This window comes from Equus caballus, chromosome 27 (assembly GCF_041296265.1).
Source record: "Equus caballus isolate H_3958 breed thoroughbred chromosome 27, TB-T2T, whole genome shotgun sequence".
Classification (NCBI taxonomy): Eukaryota; Metazoa; Chordata; class Mammalia; order Perissodactyla; family Equidae; genus Equus; species Equus caballus.
This window is the reverse complement of record NC_091710.1, coordinates 37,890,628-37,909,469: the sequence shown is the minus strand read 5'-3', so window position 1 is coordinate 37,909,469 and position 18,842 is coordinate 37,890,628. Positions and strand designations below refer to the sequence as shown.

At 34.0% G+C, this 18,842-nt stretch overlaps 1 protein-coding gene across 5 annotated transcripts in view; it reads right to left on the bottom strand.

Moving 5' to 3' along the window:
• Window positions 1–18,842, bottom strand: part of MICU3 (mitochondrial calcium uptake family member 3) — a 99,639-nt gene that overhangs the window by 19,470 nt on the left and 61,327 nt on the right. For 2 of the 5 annotated variants that reach the window (XR_002804436.2, XM_001488647.7), the window contains exons 8-9: window positions 16,289–16,327; window positions 5,718–5,813 (exon numbers count right to left, since the gene is read on the bottom strand). The exons of 1 other annotated variant lie outside the window; for it this stretch is intronic. Coding sequence is in view for 2 of the 4 variants with exons in the window: in XM_001488647.7 (XP_001488697.4) it covers window positions 5,718–5,813; window positions 16,289–16,327 (135 nt within the window). In the remaining 2 variants the exon portion in view is untranslated. The remainder of the gene's footprint in view (window positions 1–5,717; window positions 5,814–16,288; window positions 16,328–18,842) is intronic. 2 more of the 5 variants (XR_011433131.1, XM_023630741.2) reach the window with 1 other exon arrangement.

The window sequence follows — 18,842 nt, the reverse complement described above, 5'->3', positions numbered from 1 at the left end:
AAGATCTGATTATATTTTAAGAAGTTTTCAAGTTCTAATTATGCATCTAGGCTATCCATATTTTAAATTATCTAAAATAATTGAAACCCTTTAGTAATCATCAATTATTTTATTTTTACTTATTCAGTTTGGTTTTTCCTAATGAACCTGAAAAATCCATTCATTTAGGATGTTCAAAAGAGGTAAATTCTTCAGGTGTATTGAACACATGGGGCTGACAAAACAATGGTCTCAAGCTTCACAGAATAGCTTCCTTGACCCATGATACTTTAAATAGAAGATAGTGTATTTGAAAGAGAAATTACAGTAACACTGCCTTGGAATTTACATCATCTATAATTTTTTTCAAATAAAAGTCTCACATTTTTTTAACGGATAGGAAATTAATTCCAGAAGATTTTTCCTTCCCCACTTAAGTTTATAAACCAAGCTCCAACAAATGTAATCTTAAAATAGCTTAATTATAGTCCTTATAAATAGTTTAATGGCCTATGAAAATCTTCTTTCTTCCTTTATGTAGCTTTATAGGTTTTCCTTTCTTTTCCCTCTCTCCCTCCCTTTCTGTTCCCTTTTCTTCATTCTCTTTCTTTCCTTCATCACTTGGTCATTAACTCATACCTATCTTATAAACTCAGGTACAAAAATCATAAAATTCAAAAGACTGTACCTCTCCCATATATTATCCTGGGAAATGTAAAGAAAAACAAGAGGTTAAATAATAACCACCATTTTCTGTATTAAAAAAAATAGCTGTAAACGTCCACCTAAAGGTACATATTTGAAACATTACTTCTTGGCCAGACTCCTCATAGTACTCCATAGAAAACATAAGAAATAGAATGCATATACTTCTCTACAAATGGTCAGTCGTCTTCTATGTCCCCTGACAAAAAGTCCCATCTTATTCGTCTTCCACACACTAAATTTTGGTAATCTTTAGACTCCTCACAGCCCTCTTCCCAATCTTTCATGAAGATAGCTATTTCATCCTCCATAACATTTGTTGGATCTTTATTTCCCTTCTCCCTGGACCAATATTCTTCTCTTCTAATGACTAGTATGTAGAGACATCTTCTGATTAGTCTTTGCCCTCCAGCATTGCCCTCCTTTAATCCATGAAACTGTTTTTCTAAAGTGAGCTCTCTGCCACTTTGAATATTCATATCTCTCTTAAAACTCCAACATCTAGGGTATCTTCTACTTTAAATAATCTAAAATTGTTGAAATTCTTTAGTAATCATCTATTTATATTTCACTAATTTAGCTTGGATTTTCCCAAATAATCTCTAGCATAGAACCTCTGTATAACTAGTGTGGAAGAGCTCTACTACTTGTCAGTTTAGTTGGCTGACCAGTCCCGGGTACTCTCTGGAGTTGCAATAATTGAGAAGTTCCCTATAACATAACCAACTCCTTTGAAGATCTGATTGTGGTTTGATCTGATTGCTAGGGAAAAAAATAACACAGCCAGAAAGCCAGGTGTCACATACTATCTTTTAAATGTACTTTCTTGAACAAGCTTCTTATGGATGTTGAAGAATATTAGGGGTGCCAGCCAATCAAGGCTCCATACGTGTCAGTAGACTAGTTTAATTTTGGTTTAGATCGAGGAGGCAGACTGTGGTAATGGAAAGAGGATAGGATTTAAAACCAGAAGACCTGAGTTCACTGACTTTTTTGACCTTCAGCTTCCTTATCTGTAAAATGGGATTAAAGCGATCTATAACTACAATTTTGAGGATAAAATTAGAATATGAGCGTAAGTGAAACATATAAATATTCTTATTGGTAGTCATAAGATGCTGCAGAAAAAATTATTATGATCTTTGGGGCACACAAATATATTTCGTTAATTACAGACATTCTTTTGTGATTGTGTATAATTAAGTCTAATCAGTTTATTCTCCATGGAACAGCTTAAATTAGTAGTAGGAGGAAACACTTGAGAAGGCATGCCTAGATGGAGTGTAAGGGGGAAGGCTCTAGCCAATTAGAAGTCAGCATGAAGAACTGGGGCATCTATCTGGAAGCTAGAGGAACGGGATGAGGGGAAGCCACAAAGTGGAAACAAGTGGAGGGGGGATGGTGTTTTAGAAAAAACCGCTTACTTCACAAATAAGCAGTAGTGTGGTGAGCAAACAAGATGATGAGCTCAAAAGTCAGATTTCTGGCTTTGAATCCTGACTTTTTTCCTTATTCCTTAAGTGACCTAGGGGAAGCTAATCTCTCTGAAGGATATTATTATCCACAGGAATAGCAGCAGTGCTCCCTGAAAAGGTTGTTGTGAGCGTTAGGTAACACATGTAAATCATTCAGCACTATAACTGCATATTGTAAATGCTCAATAAATGTTAGCTATTATTATTCATTTTTGCCAAATCAATATATTTCAAGAAACTGAAATAGGACTAGACAAGACAGAAAAGATGATAACGTTAAGCTTAATGCAAAACAGATTTTTACATAGTACACTGTTTTTTGTTATTGAAACTATACACATTATATAGATCTGAAAAAAATGACTTAAAATGAGAGGTTACAGGAACACCAAAAGTTAGTGGACTCAGATAACTTAATTATGGAGTGTTTCCTCCAGGCTGTGATGTCCTTTATAATACACGAAAATGAGAAGGCTTTGTTTTACACGGGTTTTAAATAATGACCTCATTCAGCCAGTTTTTCTCATGCCCATTGAGCACAGCAGAGCTTCATTTACAGTCTTTCATCATCAAAATCTTATTAGACTTAGGTTGCACTTATCCAGATAATCCAGACCCACAGAGGCATAAGTAACAGTTTGACATTAGAGGAAAAAAATTAGAAAATGAAAATGCTGAAAACCTTCTCCCTCCACTCAGTGAAACAGAGCACAGCTGGGAGTCACCGAAAACTATACCAGTGTCCTTGGTATCCCAACAGTGTTATATAACTTAATTCACAGGACAGCTGAGACAAAAATAAGAGACTTTATCCCTTTGATTCTTGTGCTCATTGTTAAAATAAAATGAATCTAAGTGTTTTCATAACAAAGCAAGAAAAAGCCACAAAAAGAACCCCATAGGCCACTTACATGAAAGGCCATTATCTAACTTTACTTTGATTAAAAATTATTTTAAATGATTTCATCAACAATAAAACAAATTAATAAATTTGCATGAAATAAATGTCAAACTATTAAGGCATTTTAAGATATTCTTTCAACATATTTTTAGTGATTACAATGTGATAATAAACTGATCAAGCTCTATCCAAGGGCTGGAGGAAATCTTTAAACTCTTGATTTGTAGTGAAGGTTCTGAATAATCTACTGAAACTTATTAAGCATAAGTAAAAGTTTAAAATAAAAACAATTAAAATTTCATCGGTAAAACTCAAAACAGTTTTTGTAATTTGGGTACTCACAGACTGTATTCAACAGTTGCATGATAGGCTTATATTGTACTATGAATTTATTATCTATTATTTTGGTTAGAAAGTGCTGTCAGCTACGGCATATTCAAATTTTCATTATAACGCGGTTTTACTAAAACTGAAAAAAACCTATGGTTAGAAATAGCTCTGGAATAAGAATATAAGAGGCTAATCTCAAATTTATCTACAATATTTAAAGAGAACTGCTTTATCTCAATATTCATATTTTAAATATACGAGAAACAAAGAAATACAAATACAAATAGATTTCTAAGCTTTCTTTCTGAACTAATTTGAATCCTGAAATACTGATACTATAAACAATTCAATGTTAACTGGCATCACTAGTAACCTATAAGAAATTACAATGAGTTGTAACTTAACTACAGTCAATTCTCAATTATCCTCTCTAACGTGGGAGGGTGGTAACAGAGATAATCCCCAAATAATTATTTTACTTTGGAACACAATGTAAGTTTTGTTTTCTTTTCTTCTTTCTTTTCTCCATCAGATTTACTTTCATGATGTTTGAGTCAATTCGTTAATTAATTTAGCAGCTTACGATTACAGCGTGGATTGATTACAGCCAAAGGTGTGTTAGTAAACTGGCTCTCCAGGGGAAAAAACCCCTGATTTGCAGCGTTTACCAATTTCTATATTAATACTCCTATCACAGCCACTTTCAAGGGACTAATGGGATGTCGCAGAATGTTGAGCTGGGAGAGATGTGCAGAATTAGCTCTGGGAAGCCGTAAAAGCTGCTCCAGCACACCTCTGAAAGAGTGATAAACATCCTCAAAAGATCTTCCACACATAATCTTTGAGCGTATATAAGAGCTGGCTGATCTTCTGATATTAAATCTCCCAAGATTTAAATTAAATTCAACATTTAATTAGCAGATTGTGTCTGTGAGAATTTCTAGCAAAGTTAAATGAGATTAAAGACAGGTTGGAGTCTGGGAGAGATGACAGTGATGTGACTGATAATTTGAAGCTGGGCCACAGCTGGCTTGTAGGGACTTAGGGACTTTACAGGTTGGTGTCCCCAGTTGCTCTTACTTTTAGGCAGTGACTACTGTGTGCCTGCATAAATGATTACAAAAGCACTTCTAAAATATCTGTAAATGGAACATCTATTACCACTTTATGCCTAAAACTGGTTCAAATTTAAAAGGTAATTTTAAACAGTTAATTGCTGGTCATAATCACATCATATATATGTATTACAAACAGATTAGAGGTAGGACAAAATGCTTGTTTTGTTTTGGGATTTTAAAATTGAGTGCAAGTGACAAAATTAACATCTCCAAGTGTTTGCCCTAGACTAAAGGTGTCTATTGAGTGACACTGCGTATACGCATAACAGAAGGCACATTTGATTTCAGTTTACTTCCCAGCATATTTTTAGATGTAATTTTTAAAAGTCAAACTTTAGAAAAAGAAATGAGAAGCCAACTTTAAAGACAAAAAGATACTGAAAAATATACCTTAGTATTTACTGAAAAGTCCTTTGTGGTAAGACTGATAGCCATCTCTAACAAAGTTCTTAAAAATTCTTAATAGGAAACACAGAGCAGTGTTTACTCCACAAGACACAGCCCATCTTTGGAAATGACAAATCCCTATTAACGGTGGTGTAATGAGAGTGGGGTGGTGGGAGTTGCCCACCTGACGGCAGCAATAAGGGGTGTGTCTCTAGGGAACTCAACAGCAGTAAGGAGTAAGGGTCAATCTGCTTTTAAGTTTCCATGCACTGGCAATCCTCAACAAGGTCAAGGTGAAATATTCCTCCCTTCCTTGACTGACTGCTCCTAGCACACCTCCCCCAAGCCCTACTCTTAGTAAGGCACTCACTATCAGTATTAGAAGTTTAGTTGTTTAAATCTACCCATAGCTCTAAGGCATTAACTATCTTTACCAAGTTAAAAGTTTCAGTACTTCATATAAAATTGCAAATTATTAGGTTTAAAAAATTCAGTGAAACTACAAAATAGTATTTCCAAATTTCCTAAAAGTGATCTCTAAGTAAAAAATAACAGTATTTCCTTTTAACCAAGTTGTAAAGTCCTGTTTTCTATAAGAAGCAAGTTGATTTAATACAGACTATTACAGGTGAGCTTGCAGCCCCTGCCAGCACAGCTGACATATTTAAATATACCACTTATATAAAGGAATTATTACTTTATTGGAGAAAAGGGAAAATATAAAATATATTTTTGACTTCATCACTGTGACTCTAAAATGAAATGAGAACTAGATTAACAAAATGGCAAATAGTACAAGGACCTGGTGGAGGTTAATTATACCTCTGCGAGGTCTGAAAAGAGTGCTTGGCTTGTGTTACGCCTCAGTGTATCCCAATAGCTTCTGGAGACAAGTTCCTCAGCATCTGTTTTAAGTACCTGCAGAAGTTTTAAGAAGCACAACTGAAATCTAAAGAACAGTCACAAAGAACGACAATTTATACACTTTAAATCTCTTCTAGTCAACCTTGAAAAGAAAAGAAAACACATTAACTTACCTGTTTTGTTTTCTGCTGCACACAACAGTATCATATTACAGTGCTAGTAAACCCAGGGTAATTTCAAAGGTGTAATGGTATACAACCAATGTTTCCAAGTACAATGTGGCTTTGTCAAAAAGAATCACATTATCCACCCCCTCCCTCCATGCCCTTCTCCTGAAACATGTGTAACCTCTAAGAAAGTGTGAAATAAAAATTTTACTCCCACCTCATGTGAAGTGAATTCACTGGGAGAAGATTTTTGGTCATTTTGTAGCAACCTATAAAAATCATGCTTAATTTAAAAATGAATTATCGTTGGCTAGGATATATTGCGTTAGTGCATCAAAGAATCAAAATGACCACATCCATACTTTAGAGAAACAAAATTTAAACTAATCCAAAACTTGTCAAAAAGAAATATGCCAGTTTAAGTCAAACCACTCAAAGCTACTCAGTGATTTGCTAAGTGTGCCTATTGTGAACAGATAATGTACTTTATAATCCATTACAAGGACAGAACACTAGCTCCCATCTCAGTGCTGGCTAGTCAGAAGAAGGCGATATGAAGATTAAGAGGTGTAGTCTTATCTTCAGATGAAAACGTAGAACCACAAGCTTAACTTGGGTCTCACAAACAAAATAAGTAAATGCCATTTCTGTGAGGATTTATCAGGGAAGATTTCATAGTTTCTCAGTCTCGGCTGTTGTGAGAAAATGCTGCATGATGTACTGAGGAGTGTCTGGCTGATGATGAGAGAACTTTTATTTTTTTGTGTGTGTTAATTTCTAAAAGTGCCACTAATAAAATTATAATGCATCTGGGAATTATTTCAAAGGTCTAAGTTTTAATTGATTATTATTAACCAGAAAACACTGCTTACTGCCATATTTTAATAAAATGTTAATAGGAAAGTGTTACTTGGCAGGAATCGCTTATACAACATAGACATATTTATTACCATGAGTGCAAATGTAGCAATATGACAGAGAATCTGCTCGTCATCCCCTTTAGTAATAAATAAGCTTTAATTAAGCAGTTATGTAAGGTAAATAAGTAGAACTAGCTAACTGGAACTAACACAGTTCATTTTCTTTTATATAGGTGTGGTAGAACCTCAATAAGTGGTAGCTAGATTAAATACTCTGCAAATATTACCTAAATATTTTTATTGTGAGTATATTTTTTAACTGTAACTTAGAAGGCCAGTATATGATAAACAAACGGACTGTTAAACCTATCAAACTGGAAAATAAGGCTTACTACACTATTATTACGAGGGTAACAGGAACGATTCGCTTTGTGAAGCCATGTCTCATCCCTACTTCCAAACACTGGTCATCGTCGCACACGCAGACACACATATGCACGCACCCACGCACGCCCACACACACACGCTGATGACATTAGAAAAATATTCACAACGTGTTAAGGGATAAAATTAGTTTAACAAACTATATCGAAAAAGATCTCTATAGAAAAAATATATTTTCTGAGCATAGAAAAGAAGTAAATATACTAAAATATACTTATTATCTCTGAATGATAGGATTAGGGTTTTAAAATTTTCTTCTTTTTGCTTTCCCATATTTTAAAATATTTTAAGAATGTATACTTATCTATCAGGATAATATACAACTTTTTAAAATAAAAAAATCTTATTTAGAACATAACAGCTTAATAGTCCCCTTTTGCAGAAGCTTTCCAACTCACCATTTAGCTCCAAAGATTAAGTTATGATAGAATATATAGCTGAATTGTTGTAATTGGCTATGTATATATTTTTTAAATCTTACATAGTCTTTTAAATTATAATGTTCTTGAGGGAAGAGCCAATACTCTCACAGCAGCTACTGTCATTCCTTGTAGTAAGTATATGATATAGAATCAACAGAAAAAATAGCTAATATAGCAGTGATTTCCCGGGCACAGTCATAGATTCCTATATATGTGTCTGTTCAGGAGCCAGTATTTAACTTTTTAATTAATGACTTGGATGATAAAATTAAGAGTAAATTTTCAGAACATTCAAAACTAGCAGAAAACTTTAATACTAGAGAAATATAATAGGATATTTAAAATAAGCTTAAAGTAGCCATGAAAATCAGGAAGATTTTAAGTGCAAGAAATGCAAAGCAAATACAAAATCAGAATATATGAGTATAGGCTAAGGAAAGACTGATAGGGGAAAATGCCCAAATATAACTGAGCATTGTAATGGTTATGAAACAGATTATTATGATGCTTTGATATGCAAATAATAGGAAAATTTGCAAAGACTTCCTGAAGCCTTCCCAGTGTCTTTGATTACTATGTGAATTTTAGGCCTCCTCATCAGAGCGTTAGGTAGACCTTCATTGAAAGACATAAGAGAAGACACAGTTCAGAAGAACTCCAAAAACAGATGGCATAGGGGCTGGCCTGGTGGTGCAGTGGTTAAGTTCGCAAGTTCCACTTCGGCAGCCCAGGGTTCCCCAGTTTGGATCCTGGGTATGGACCTATGCACCACTTGTCAAGCCATGCTGTGGCAGGCATCCCACATATAAAGTAGAGGAAGATGGGCACGGATGTTAGCTCAGGGCCAGTCTTCCTCAGCAAAAAGAGGAGGATTGGTGGCAGACATTAGCTCGGGGCTAATATTACTCAAAAAAAGAAATTAATTAATTAAAAAAATAAAAAATCATAGATGGCAAAGGCAAAATGATGTCCCAATGTACTGTACCCTGTAAGTCTGATATATTTTTTCCCTAAGTTTAGAGTCTGCTGTTAGTAGAACTTCCTTAAACTTTGCAGTTTTGGTCAAGAATTTACCTAATGCCTTTTTGGTTGAGGCAAAATAGGCTCCTATTCAAGGCATTCTATGAGGGGGGTAAGGAGGGAGGGAGGGAAGGAAGGAAGGAAGAAGGAAGGGAAGGAGGGAGGAAAGGTGGGAGGGAGGAAGGGAGCAAGGGAGGAAGGGAGCAAGGGAGGAAGGAAGGAAGGAAGGAAGGAAGGAGCTATCATCTGAAAAATTCATATATTGAAATCCTAACCCTCAAGGTTATGGTGTTAGGAGGTGGGGCCTTTGGGAGGTGATTAGGTCACCAGGGTAGAGCTTTCATAGGAGGGATTAATGCCCCTATAAAAGAGGCTCAGGAGAGCTCCCTTGCCCCCTTCCACCAAGTGAGGACACACTGAAAAGGTATGTCTATGAACCCAGAAGTAGGTTCTCATCAGCCACCACACTGAATCTGTCACTCTACCATCTTGGACTTCCCAGCTTCCACAACTGTGAGAAATGTTTGTTCTTTATAAGCCCCCAGTTTATGGTATTTTTGTTATAGCAGCCCAAATAGACTAAGACAGAAGGAAGGAAGGAAGGAAGGAAATGAAAGAAGGGAGAAAGGAAGAAAAAAAGAAGTTAGGAAAAAATAAGACTGATTTAGAGATGGGAATATATCCCTGCGGTATGCAGAATAATGGCTCCCTCAAGTTATCCATGTCCAGACAGGCAAATACCCTATATAAAGTTCAGGTCTGCAAAAGGTTATACTCAGAGATTAGGCAAATTAGGGAAAAAACCCCAAAGTGGCAGCCCACAGAATCAGACAGTAAACTTTCTTTACTTTTAGTGATATGTAAAAAACACACACAAAATGTAAACAAACTGTATCTTCATAATCTGTCCACTGTGACAACTGTGGCCTGAAAAATTAAATCTGAGAATTGTAATTTAAAGTTACACAGGACTGCAGTTCCTCCCAGGATACCACAGGATCACACACTCACATTCCTCCTGAGAAAACACACCCTTAACCCAGTCCTTGAAGAATCCCCAGAGATGCAGTCCAACAAATACATGCTCACAATACAAAATTACTAAACACAAAAGAACACAAGCCTCCAATTAGTGAGAACCAGCGGAAACAAGAAAAAGTAGATCTAGACCTGCAGACTTCAGATATTGACGTCATTAGATATAGAATACAAAATAAGTTTAATAAGTTTAAAGAATATGAAGCCGTAATTGAAAGGAAAGGATTTTTCAGGAAGAACAGACTACCAAAAATTACTAGGCTGATTAGGAAAAGAACCAACTAAAACTTCTAGAAATTAAAAATGGAACCACTAAAATTTAGTATCATATTATATATAGCTAAAGGGAGAATTAGCGAACTGGCAGATAATATGAAAAAATTTATACAGGATGCAATATGAAAAGATAAAAATATGGCAAATCATTAAAGAGAAGTTATGTGACATAGGAAAGACCATAAAAATCTATGAAAGTTCCAGAAAGTATTAACAGAGAAAATGGGAAACAGAAAATATTCAGAGACTTACTGGCAGTGAATATTTAAGAATTAATGAAAGAAAACAATCCTCATATTTGAGGAGCCAAATAAATTCATGATACATAACAGCAAAAACAGAGATACACTGTAGTAAAATTGTAGAATACCAAAAGTAAACAGAATCATAAAAGTAGCCGGAAAGAAAACAGATTACCTACAACGGAATAATAATTAGACTCGGAGCTGACTTTTCAATTTCGATGATAGAAACTGGAAGACTAGAAAAATACCATCACTTTTTGAAAGTAAATGTCAATTCACACTAATATATCTAGTAAAATTATCTTTCAAAATAAGGGCATACATACATGTATCGAATTATTGTGTTGTCTACTTGAAACTAATTTAATGTTATATGTTAGTTATATCTAAGTTTAAAAAATAATTAAAGATAAAAGTAAAAATAAACAAATTCATAGAAACAGAACAGACTGGTGGTTGCCAGAGGCAGGTGGGGGTGGGGAAATGATTAAAAGCTACAAACTTCCAGTTGTAAGTCCTGGGGATGTATGTACAGCATGGTGACTATAACAATACTGTATTGTATACTGGAAGTTGCTAAGGGAGTAGATCTTAAAAGTTCTTATCACAAGAAAAAAAATATGTAACTATTTAAGGTGATGGATGTTAACTAAACTTATTGTGGTAATCATTTTGCAATATATACATATGTCAAATTATGCTGGACACTTTAAACTGAAACAATGTTATATGTCAATTATATCTCAATAAAACTGGAAAAAAATAAGGTAAAAATAAAGATACTTTCAGAAAGAGGGCTTTTTAAAAAACATTTACCAGAAGACCTTCACTTTAGATACACTGTGAGCAGAAAATTATGAGATTTAAGAAGGGTGAGATTAAAGAGGGAATTAGTGAGTAAAGATGGCAAATACATAAGTAATTCTAAACAAACACTGATGGTATACCTTAAGTCTAATTTGTGGGATTAAAAAAAAAGACAAAGGCAAACATTGTGCAATTTCAAGTACCCATGCCAGGAGGGAAATAAAACATATCAAAACACTTTAAGACTTTAAGGAAGAAAGTAAAGATATGGCCTAATCTAAGACTTCATTATTTTAAGTATACCTATTAAAATGTCAAGAATAACTACACAACAAAATAGAAATATAGTGACTGTCTTCTAAACTAATATAGAGAAAATAAAAAGAGGAAAAATAAACTTAAGTTAATGCAGAAGAAGGTAAGAAAGGAGAAAAGAACAGTATATAGAATGGCTAAAATATATCCAAATAAATTAGTAATCACAGTAATGTAAATTGACTGAATTTTCCAACTAAAAAGCACAGATTATCAACCCAGATTAAAAGAAACCAATAAAATACACAAGATATGCTTTTAAAAAAGACACATGTAAAGTATAAGGAAAGAGAAAGGTTGGAAAAGATATACCAGGCTTCTATTAATGACAGGCTAGTAAATAGCACCAATCTTCTCACTGAGAATAACTGAAAAAGCTGGACAAAACATAAAATAGATATTACCTTCCTCAAAGCATTTTAAAGACATTATTTGTCTTTGGTAATGTGTTGACATTTGTACCGATGCAAAAGCAATGGTGGGTAAAATTGCTGGAGCCTTAGTACAAGGACAGCAGTGGCACCAAAGACCAAAGTCATTACATTCTTGAGAACTCATTACATTCAGAAGTCATTCCACATACCCACCTTAAAAAAAAAAAGATTCACTTAAGAATGTACTTGCCGAAGAATAAAACTTACAACTGTGTTAAATGGACCTTTGAGCACACATCCTTTTAATATCTGGTGTGATGGAACTGGAAGCATGCACACAGCACTTCTCCTGCCTACTGAAGTTCTATGAGTGTCTTGAGAAAAAACATTTGTGTGATGCTTTGTGCCACAAGGTGAATTAGCCACCGTTTTCATGAAGCATCATTGTTACTTGAAAGAACAACTGACAGACAAACTATGGGTATTTAGACTTTGCTATTTGGCAGACATTTTTTTGAAAATGAACCAAGTGAGCCTGCCATTTCAAGGGAAACAAACGATAGTATTTGTTGCCAAAATAACATATTGCAACAGACTGAATGCAGAAGCACCTATGAGAAACCATTAGGTGAGATATTAAAGAGGTTTGCAAAGAATGTAAAATACCACACTCCTCGCTACATTTTTAAAGTTATTTTTCATAAAAACTTGTTTAACATTATTTTTAAATGGATTAATAAATACTTTTAAATTTCTCAGTTTTAATTTCTAATATAATAAATATACATAGATAAAACCAACATAAACAAAAGCTCTTTGGGGTCTTCAATAATGTAAAGCGGTCCTGAGATGGAAATGTTTGAGAACTGTTGCTTATAGCAATAAAAGTGAATGAACTAGGACTAGATACAACAATATAATATGATCCCATTTACACAAAGTACAAAAATGGGTAAAACTATATTGTTTAGGATGCATAGACAGGTGGTAAAACCACAAGGCAAAGCAAAGAAGTGATTTACACAAGAGTTATGATTGTGGATATCTTTTGGAGGAGAAGGCGGGGATTATGATCGGAGAGACATATGAAGGGGCTTCCAGGGGCATGGCAACGTTGTATTTCTTGATCTGTGTGGTGGTTGAACTTTTATTATTATTTATTTCATTTTATACACACATTTTATTTGTAGTAAATTTCTGAACTAAAATATATTTAGAAAATCAGGGAAGCTTCATCATCACTAGAGGAAAAAGTAGAAAATAAAAAAGAAAGTAATACAAAATATTAATAAAAATAAAGGTGGTATGGGGGGCCAGCTCGGTGGCGTAGTGGTTGAGTTCACGTGCTCTGCTTTGGTGGCCTGGGGTTCACAGGTTTGGATCCTGTGGGCAATCTATACACACTTGTCAAGCCATGCTGTGGCTGCATCCCACATAGAAAATGGAGGAAGACTGGCATGAATGTTAGCTCAGGGACAATTTTCCTCAAGTAAAAAGAGGAAGGTTGGCAAGAGATGTTAACTCAGGGCCAATATTCCTCACCAAAAAAATATATATATAAGTAAATAAATAAAGGTGGTATATTTATTCTGACAACTAAAATAGATTTTAAGGAAAAAACATAACTAGAGCTCTAGGGATAGTATAATAACAGAAGATTTATTTCACTAAGAAAATGTAAGTAATCTATATTCCCATACAGGCAATAACAATACTTCAAAATATATAAAATAAAAAACAGCAGAATTACAAGTAGAAATTAATAATCATCATAATGTGTAATTTAACATATTAATTGAGAGATCAAGCAGACAGCAACATTACTGACAGAGATTTAAAACACATAATTAACATGTTTGGTCATATATATGTATGTATATGTGACCCACACATATATATGATAAACACACACATACATACATATATATATACACAGCAACCCTGTACCCCAAATTGGAGAATACACATTCTTTTCAAATACAGATCATTTACGAATACTGACATTGTTTTAGCCCATAAAACAAGTCTCAGCACATGTCAAAAATTGTATAAAAACTGGTACACTTTCTGGCTACAATGGAATTAGGGTAATTAAGATAACCTTTTAAAAACTTTAAAAAAGTCATACAAGGCATGTCAAAGTCAAATATACTTGACTTTTGCATTATTTATTCTTTCAAATGTTTTATATTTCTTTCCATTATTGTGGTAAGATAATCAAGTGTTGAGTATATAAGAAATATGAAAACAATCAGGGTGGTTTGGAACAGAAAAGGTTATAAAGTAACTATCTTCATGGATACAAAGGAGTACGCTCAACCTTACACTGCAGCAAAAAATACTTCCTCAGAACAGACGCAAAGTCTACTGTAGGAATGATTAAATTTTGGAACAGGCTACTAGGGGGGCCACAGAATCTCTCTTCCTAGTAACAGTCAAGAGGGGCCCCGTCTTTCCTGAAGGAACTTCTTCCTTAAGGTAGAATCCTAGGTTAAGTTCAGCTACATGAACTGTACTCAAATCAGATACTTTATCACTCCAGTTGATCTACAATTCTGGAAACTAACAGATAACTGCCAGTTAACTTATAACATTATACTACTATATTTGTGCAATACACAAATCAAGGATATTTCATATAAATTTTTAGGTTATCTGATTTTTTTCTAATTTTAAATGAATTTTTCTTGTTTGCTTGCATTTTTTTTAAAAATAATCATTCCTTTCTGAACAAAAATTTTTCTATTATAGGAAAAAAAAAGTCAGTTTATATAACCAACTAAACTCCTAAGGAAATAGAAAAATCATGAAGCCAATTTAAGACTGTGGATAAAAATGACATCAAGTTACATTACTTTAAAATATGTATTTTATATTCTTAGATGTAAGAAAAGATGCCTTCAGTAAAATAAATAATAGAAATAAAAGTATATATTACCACAATAAAATGTAAAATCATAAATTTACTTTCCTATTAAATAAGCAAGCATAATATGAGTGAAATAATGCAATTCAAATCTGCTTCTCAATATTATTCTCTTAATGTCTACTCGAGTGACTGTAATTTGTATACATGGCTTAAACTAGAACTATATTAGTACCCATTTCTTTTTAACAATATTACTCTGAAATGTATTTTTTTAAAAAACACAGTCATCTATATGAAAATTACATATGAGTTTAAAGGAAAAATATAAAGTGCCATGGTTGGAGAAATGGCTCATGCAATAACAGATTAGAAAAATAAATAATAAAGTCATAACTATTATTAAGTTTCACAGGGCATATTACATTAAAATCTGTGAGATTTTCATCATACGCATTCTTTCAAAGTTTTGAAATGATTAACAGATGAATCTTTTAAAAGGTTTAAGAAAATGGTTGACTTTATTTAATGGAAAACAGTAGTGAATTTTGTAGAAAAAATTTAAAGTATCTTGTTAGGGATCAAAACAATTAGTCAGTCATAAAAGTCCCATGGACTTGGCTTGTTCTCCAGCCCATTCGAGGCCCATTCCTTGTGATTTAAGCAAGATATCTTAGGTTTATTTTATGCTGAAACAGCCCCGGTGTACGTTCAAATCTAGAACACAGTGAGTTTCCGTGGTTTGGAATTTGGATGAACTCTCCACAGAGGAGGTAGCACACCTACTTTTAGCGTGGTACACTAACTGGAACACTTCCAGCAGGCTAATACTGAGTCAGTCACCCCGAATTCAAGGGCTTCTCTCAGGTGGAATCTGCATAACTTGAGGGATCCTTCTAAGTGACTTAAGGATCCTTGGGGAAATTAAATGAACTGTGCATGTTTACATTCAAAAGGGGCCAGAGCCTGCTCTCAGTTGTTTAGCAGCTGGGCTAACCAACAAGCTCTGACCTTCCAGGAGAAGAGAAAGAAGAAGAAAGCGTACATTTGGAAGATCATTTGCAGGAACTCCCAACTTTTTCCAGAAAAAGAAGAGTATGAAAGTTATAATCTTCTTTGAGAAATAAAATGATACATTGATACACTAAACATATCAAGTGTCATCTTATACTAGACTTTTTGTATAGACCATAGGCAGTAGGCAGGCATCAAAGGTTTTAGAATAAATTTGGGAGAAATACTGAAAAGTCTATCCATTACAGAAAAGACTATATATCCAATGAGGGTCTACCCAGTGAGAAAAAACTGTATATAAGATGGATAGATCTACTTCTTAAAATACCTGTGTTTTGTAGGAGCACAACCTAAGAATCTGCTCCATAATTTGTATTTAACTCTTCAAATACCAACGAAAAATGTAAAATTTCAATTATGCTACCAGAGTTTTTGTTTGTTGTTCACTCACCTTTCCCTTATTTTAATCTAAAGTTAAAGATATACAATTGGTCTGTAAATTTTAGTCTTCTCATAAATCTAGGAAGGAAATAAAAAATTTTGGCTTGGTTGCACCTTATTATATTCATTAATTCCTAAACATTCTCAATAGCAGATATAGCCTTATTTAAAGAAATAACATTATCAAGTATAACAGGTGAGGGCTATTTACATAAAGAACATTTAAAGTATTGTACATACACTATTAGTAGGAGAATGGTATCCATAAAGTTGAACACGCTGACATAGAGCACAAAGGGCCAAATGAAGTGTCACATTTCAGAATGAACCCAAGTATAGCAAAAGAAAAAAAGAAAAAGACGACAAAATAATCAATTAGGAAGGGCAAATCATTATGCTATATTCTATATAGAGCACACACATAATACAAGTGGGATAAATGTTAAAGATGAGTAGCAAAGTTTTTAAAATCTCATATAATTAAACACTAAATGAATTTGTGCTCATTTCAACTATTTTCATTGCCACCTTCTGATAGAACTATTGCTTTGAGTAGAACATGTTCCTCAAAGTATGAGGTTTTATTCAGACACACTTCAGGAATTCTACATATGACGGGAAAAATCCAGATGTAGTGGCATGGCGGTGGAAATGGCATGAGAGACCTACAGTGGAATCCTGTTCTACTCTTAATAGTGCTGTGACCTTAGGCAAGTTAACGAACCTCTCTGAGATGGTTTTCTCATCTGTAAGACAGTTATGATACTTACCTGGGAGAAATGTCATGAGGACTAAATGGGAGTAACATTTATAATGGATATAGCACAGAGCTTAGCACATAATAAATGTCCCATGAAATGTTATGTTTGTTTCTCTCTTCCCTTCTGAAGCATACTTGGTTTTATTTTGGTATGTAAGTATTTTTAAATTTAGTTTTGATTTGGGTATGTAAATATTCAGTTCAAAGCAGCTGCGTGGTTCCACTAATGAAAACAGAACTTTAAGTTTTACAATTAGCTAACTTTTTTGAGTGTTTATTATATGTCACATACTGTTAAGTGGCTACATGTTTTAGCTCATTTAACCCCCATAACAATCACATGTGGTCATCACTCCTATTATTCCCATTGTACAAATGAAGAAACTGAGGCACAGAGAGGTTAAGGACTTTGTTCAAGGACACGTAGGTAATGAATGTCAGAGCTAATATTCAAACCCTGCAAATCCGGCTCCTGAGTCTGTGTTATACTGTCTTTCTAATGTAATCCACATATTTTCACTATAAGCTAAATTTCAATTGCCTCAAAACTCAAAAATCCATAAGTTCAGATCTGTGTTATTTAAAATGTGACGACTATTAAGTTCCCATTAGTTATCATTATCATTAAACATGGTAACAAATATTTGTAGAGGGCTGCGTTGTTGTAGAGTGCTGTTTAGTTCAAAGGTTGTACTAAAGATTATTTCTGAATTGTTGTAAGGAATAGTTCTGATAGCTAAATTATATAAATAGGATTTCAGAAGCACTAATTAAACTATGTAAGATAAATACCTCTGAGGTAATGGAGAACAAGGACTTTAGTAAGCATTCCTTTACATATAAACAAGCTATGTATTAGCTGTAAGTTACTTATTTTTTTAACATTTTACTTTTCCTTTTTCTCCCCAAAGCCCCCTGGTACATAGTTGTATATTTTTAGTTGTGGGTCCTTCTAGTTGTGGCATGTGAGATGCTGCCTCAGCATGGCTTGATGAGCAGTGCCATGTCCACGCCCAGGATCCGAACCGGCGAAACCCTGGGCCGCCGAAGTAGAGTGTGTGAACCCAACCACTCGGCTACTGGGCCGGCCCCAGTTGTAAGTTATTTTTATCTGTTCTTTAAAAGAAGTCTCCTTCCCCATATATTTGCCTGAGAATGCTTCACTAACCTATATGCATATAAAATAATTTAGGGTATGCTGATATAACTTAGATTTCATAATTCAGATAGACTTTCTCTAATCAATCTAAGTTAATGAAGTTTTATTATATCACTATTATGAACTTATTTAAATTAAATCAGTATTAATTTACTTTACCTGGGCTGCAATGAAGCTCAGAGCCAAGTTTGTGCTGACACTGTAGCTTTTCCCAATGTGGGTTGTCTGCTATTATTTCTCCCTTTCCTTTCTCCCTTTGTTATTTGACTTACGTATTTTAGTAAATGTTAATACTTAGAATAGTATTGTATTTTTACCGGAAGATCCATAAGTCCTTTCTGGAAGTAGTACAAATGAACAAATACATAAAACAGTTAAATTTCTATCCGCTGAAATACTATCTACTTTATCACTGAGCTATATCAAAAGATTCATTAACATAATTCAACCTCCTAAAAAATATTTTATTAACAACTTACCTATCCAGTCAATTATAGTTAATCTATCAAAAGTAAAATAATTGTTTTTTCTTTCAATATATTATATTATCTACAGAAAACAAAATTTATGATGGTATTTAATTCTCTAGTGTTATTTGTTAATACTCTAAGAAACTGCATTTATGGGGCTAATTCATATAGGATTTATTGATCACAATCTGAAAACCATGAGACCTGAATTACAGAACTCTTTTTTTTTAACTTTTTTTTTTTTGGAGGAAGATTAGCTCTGAGCTAACATCTACCGCCAATACTCCTCTTTTTGCTGAGGAAGACTGGCCCTGAGCTAACATCCGTGCCCATCTTCCTCTACTTCATATGTGGGATGCCTGCCACAGCGTGGCTTGCCAAGCAGTGCGTAGGTCCACACCTGGG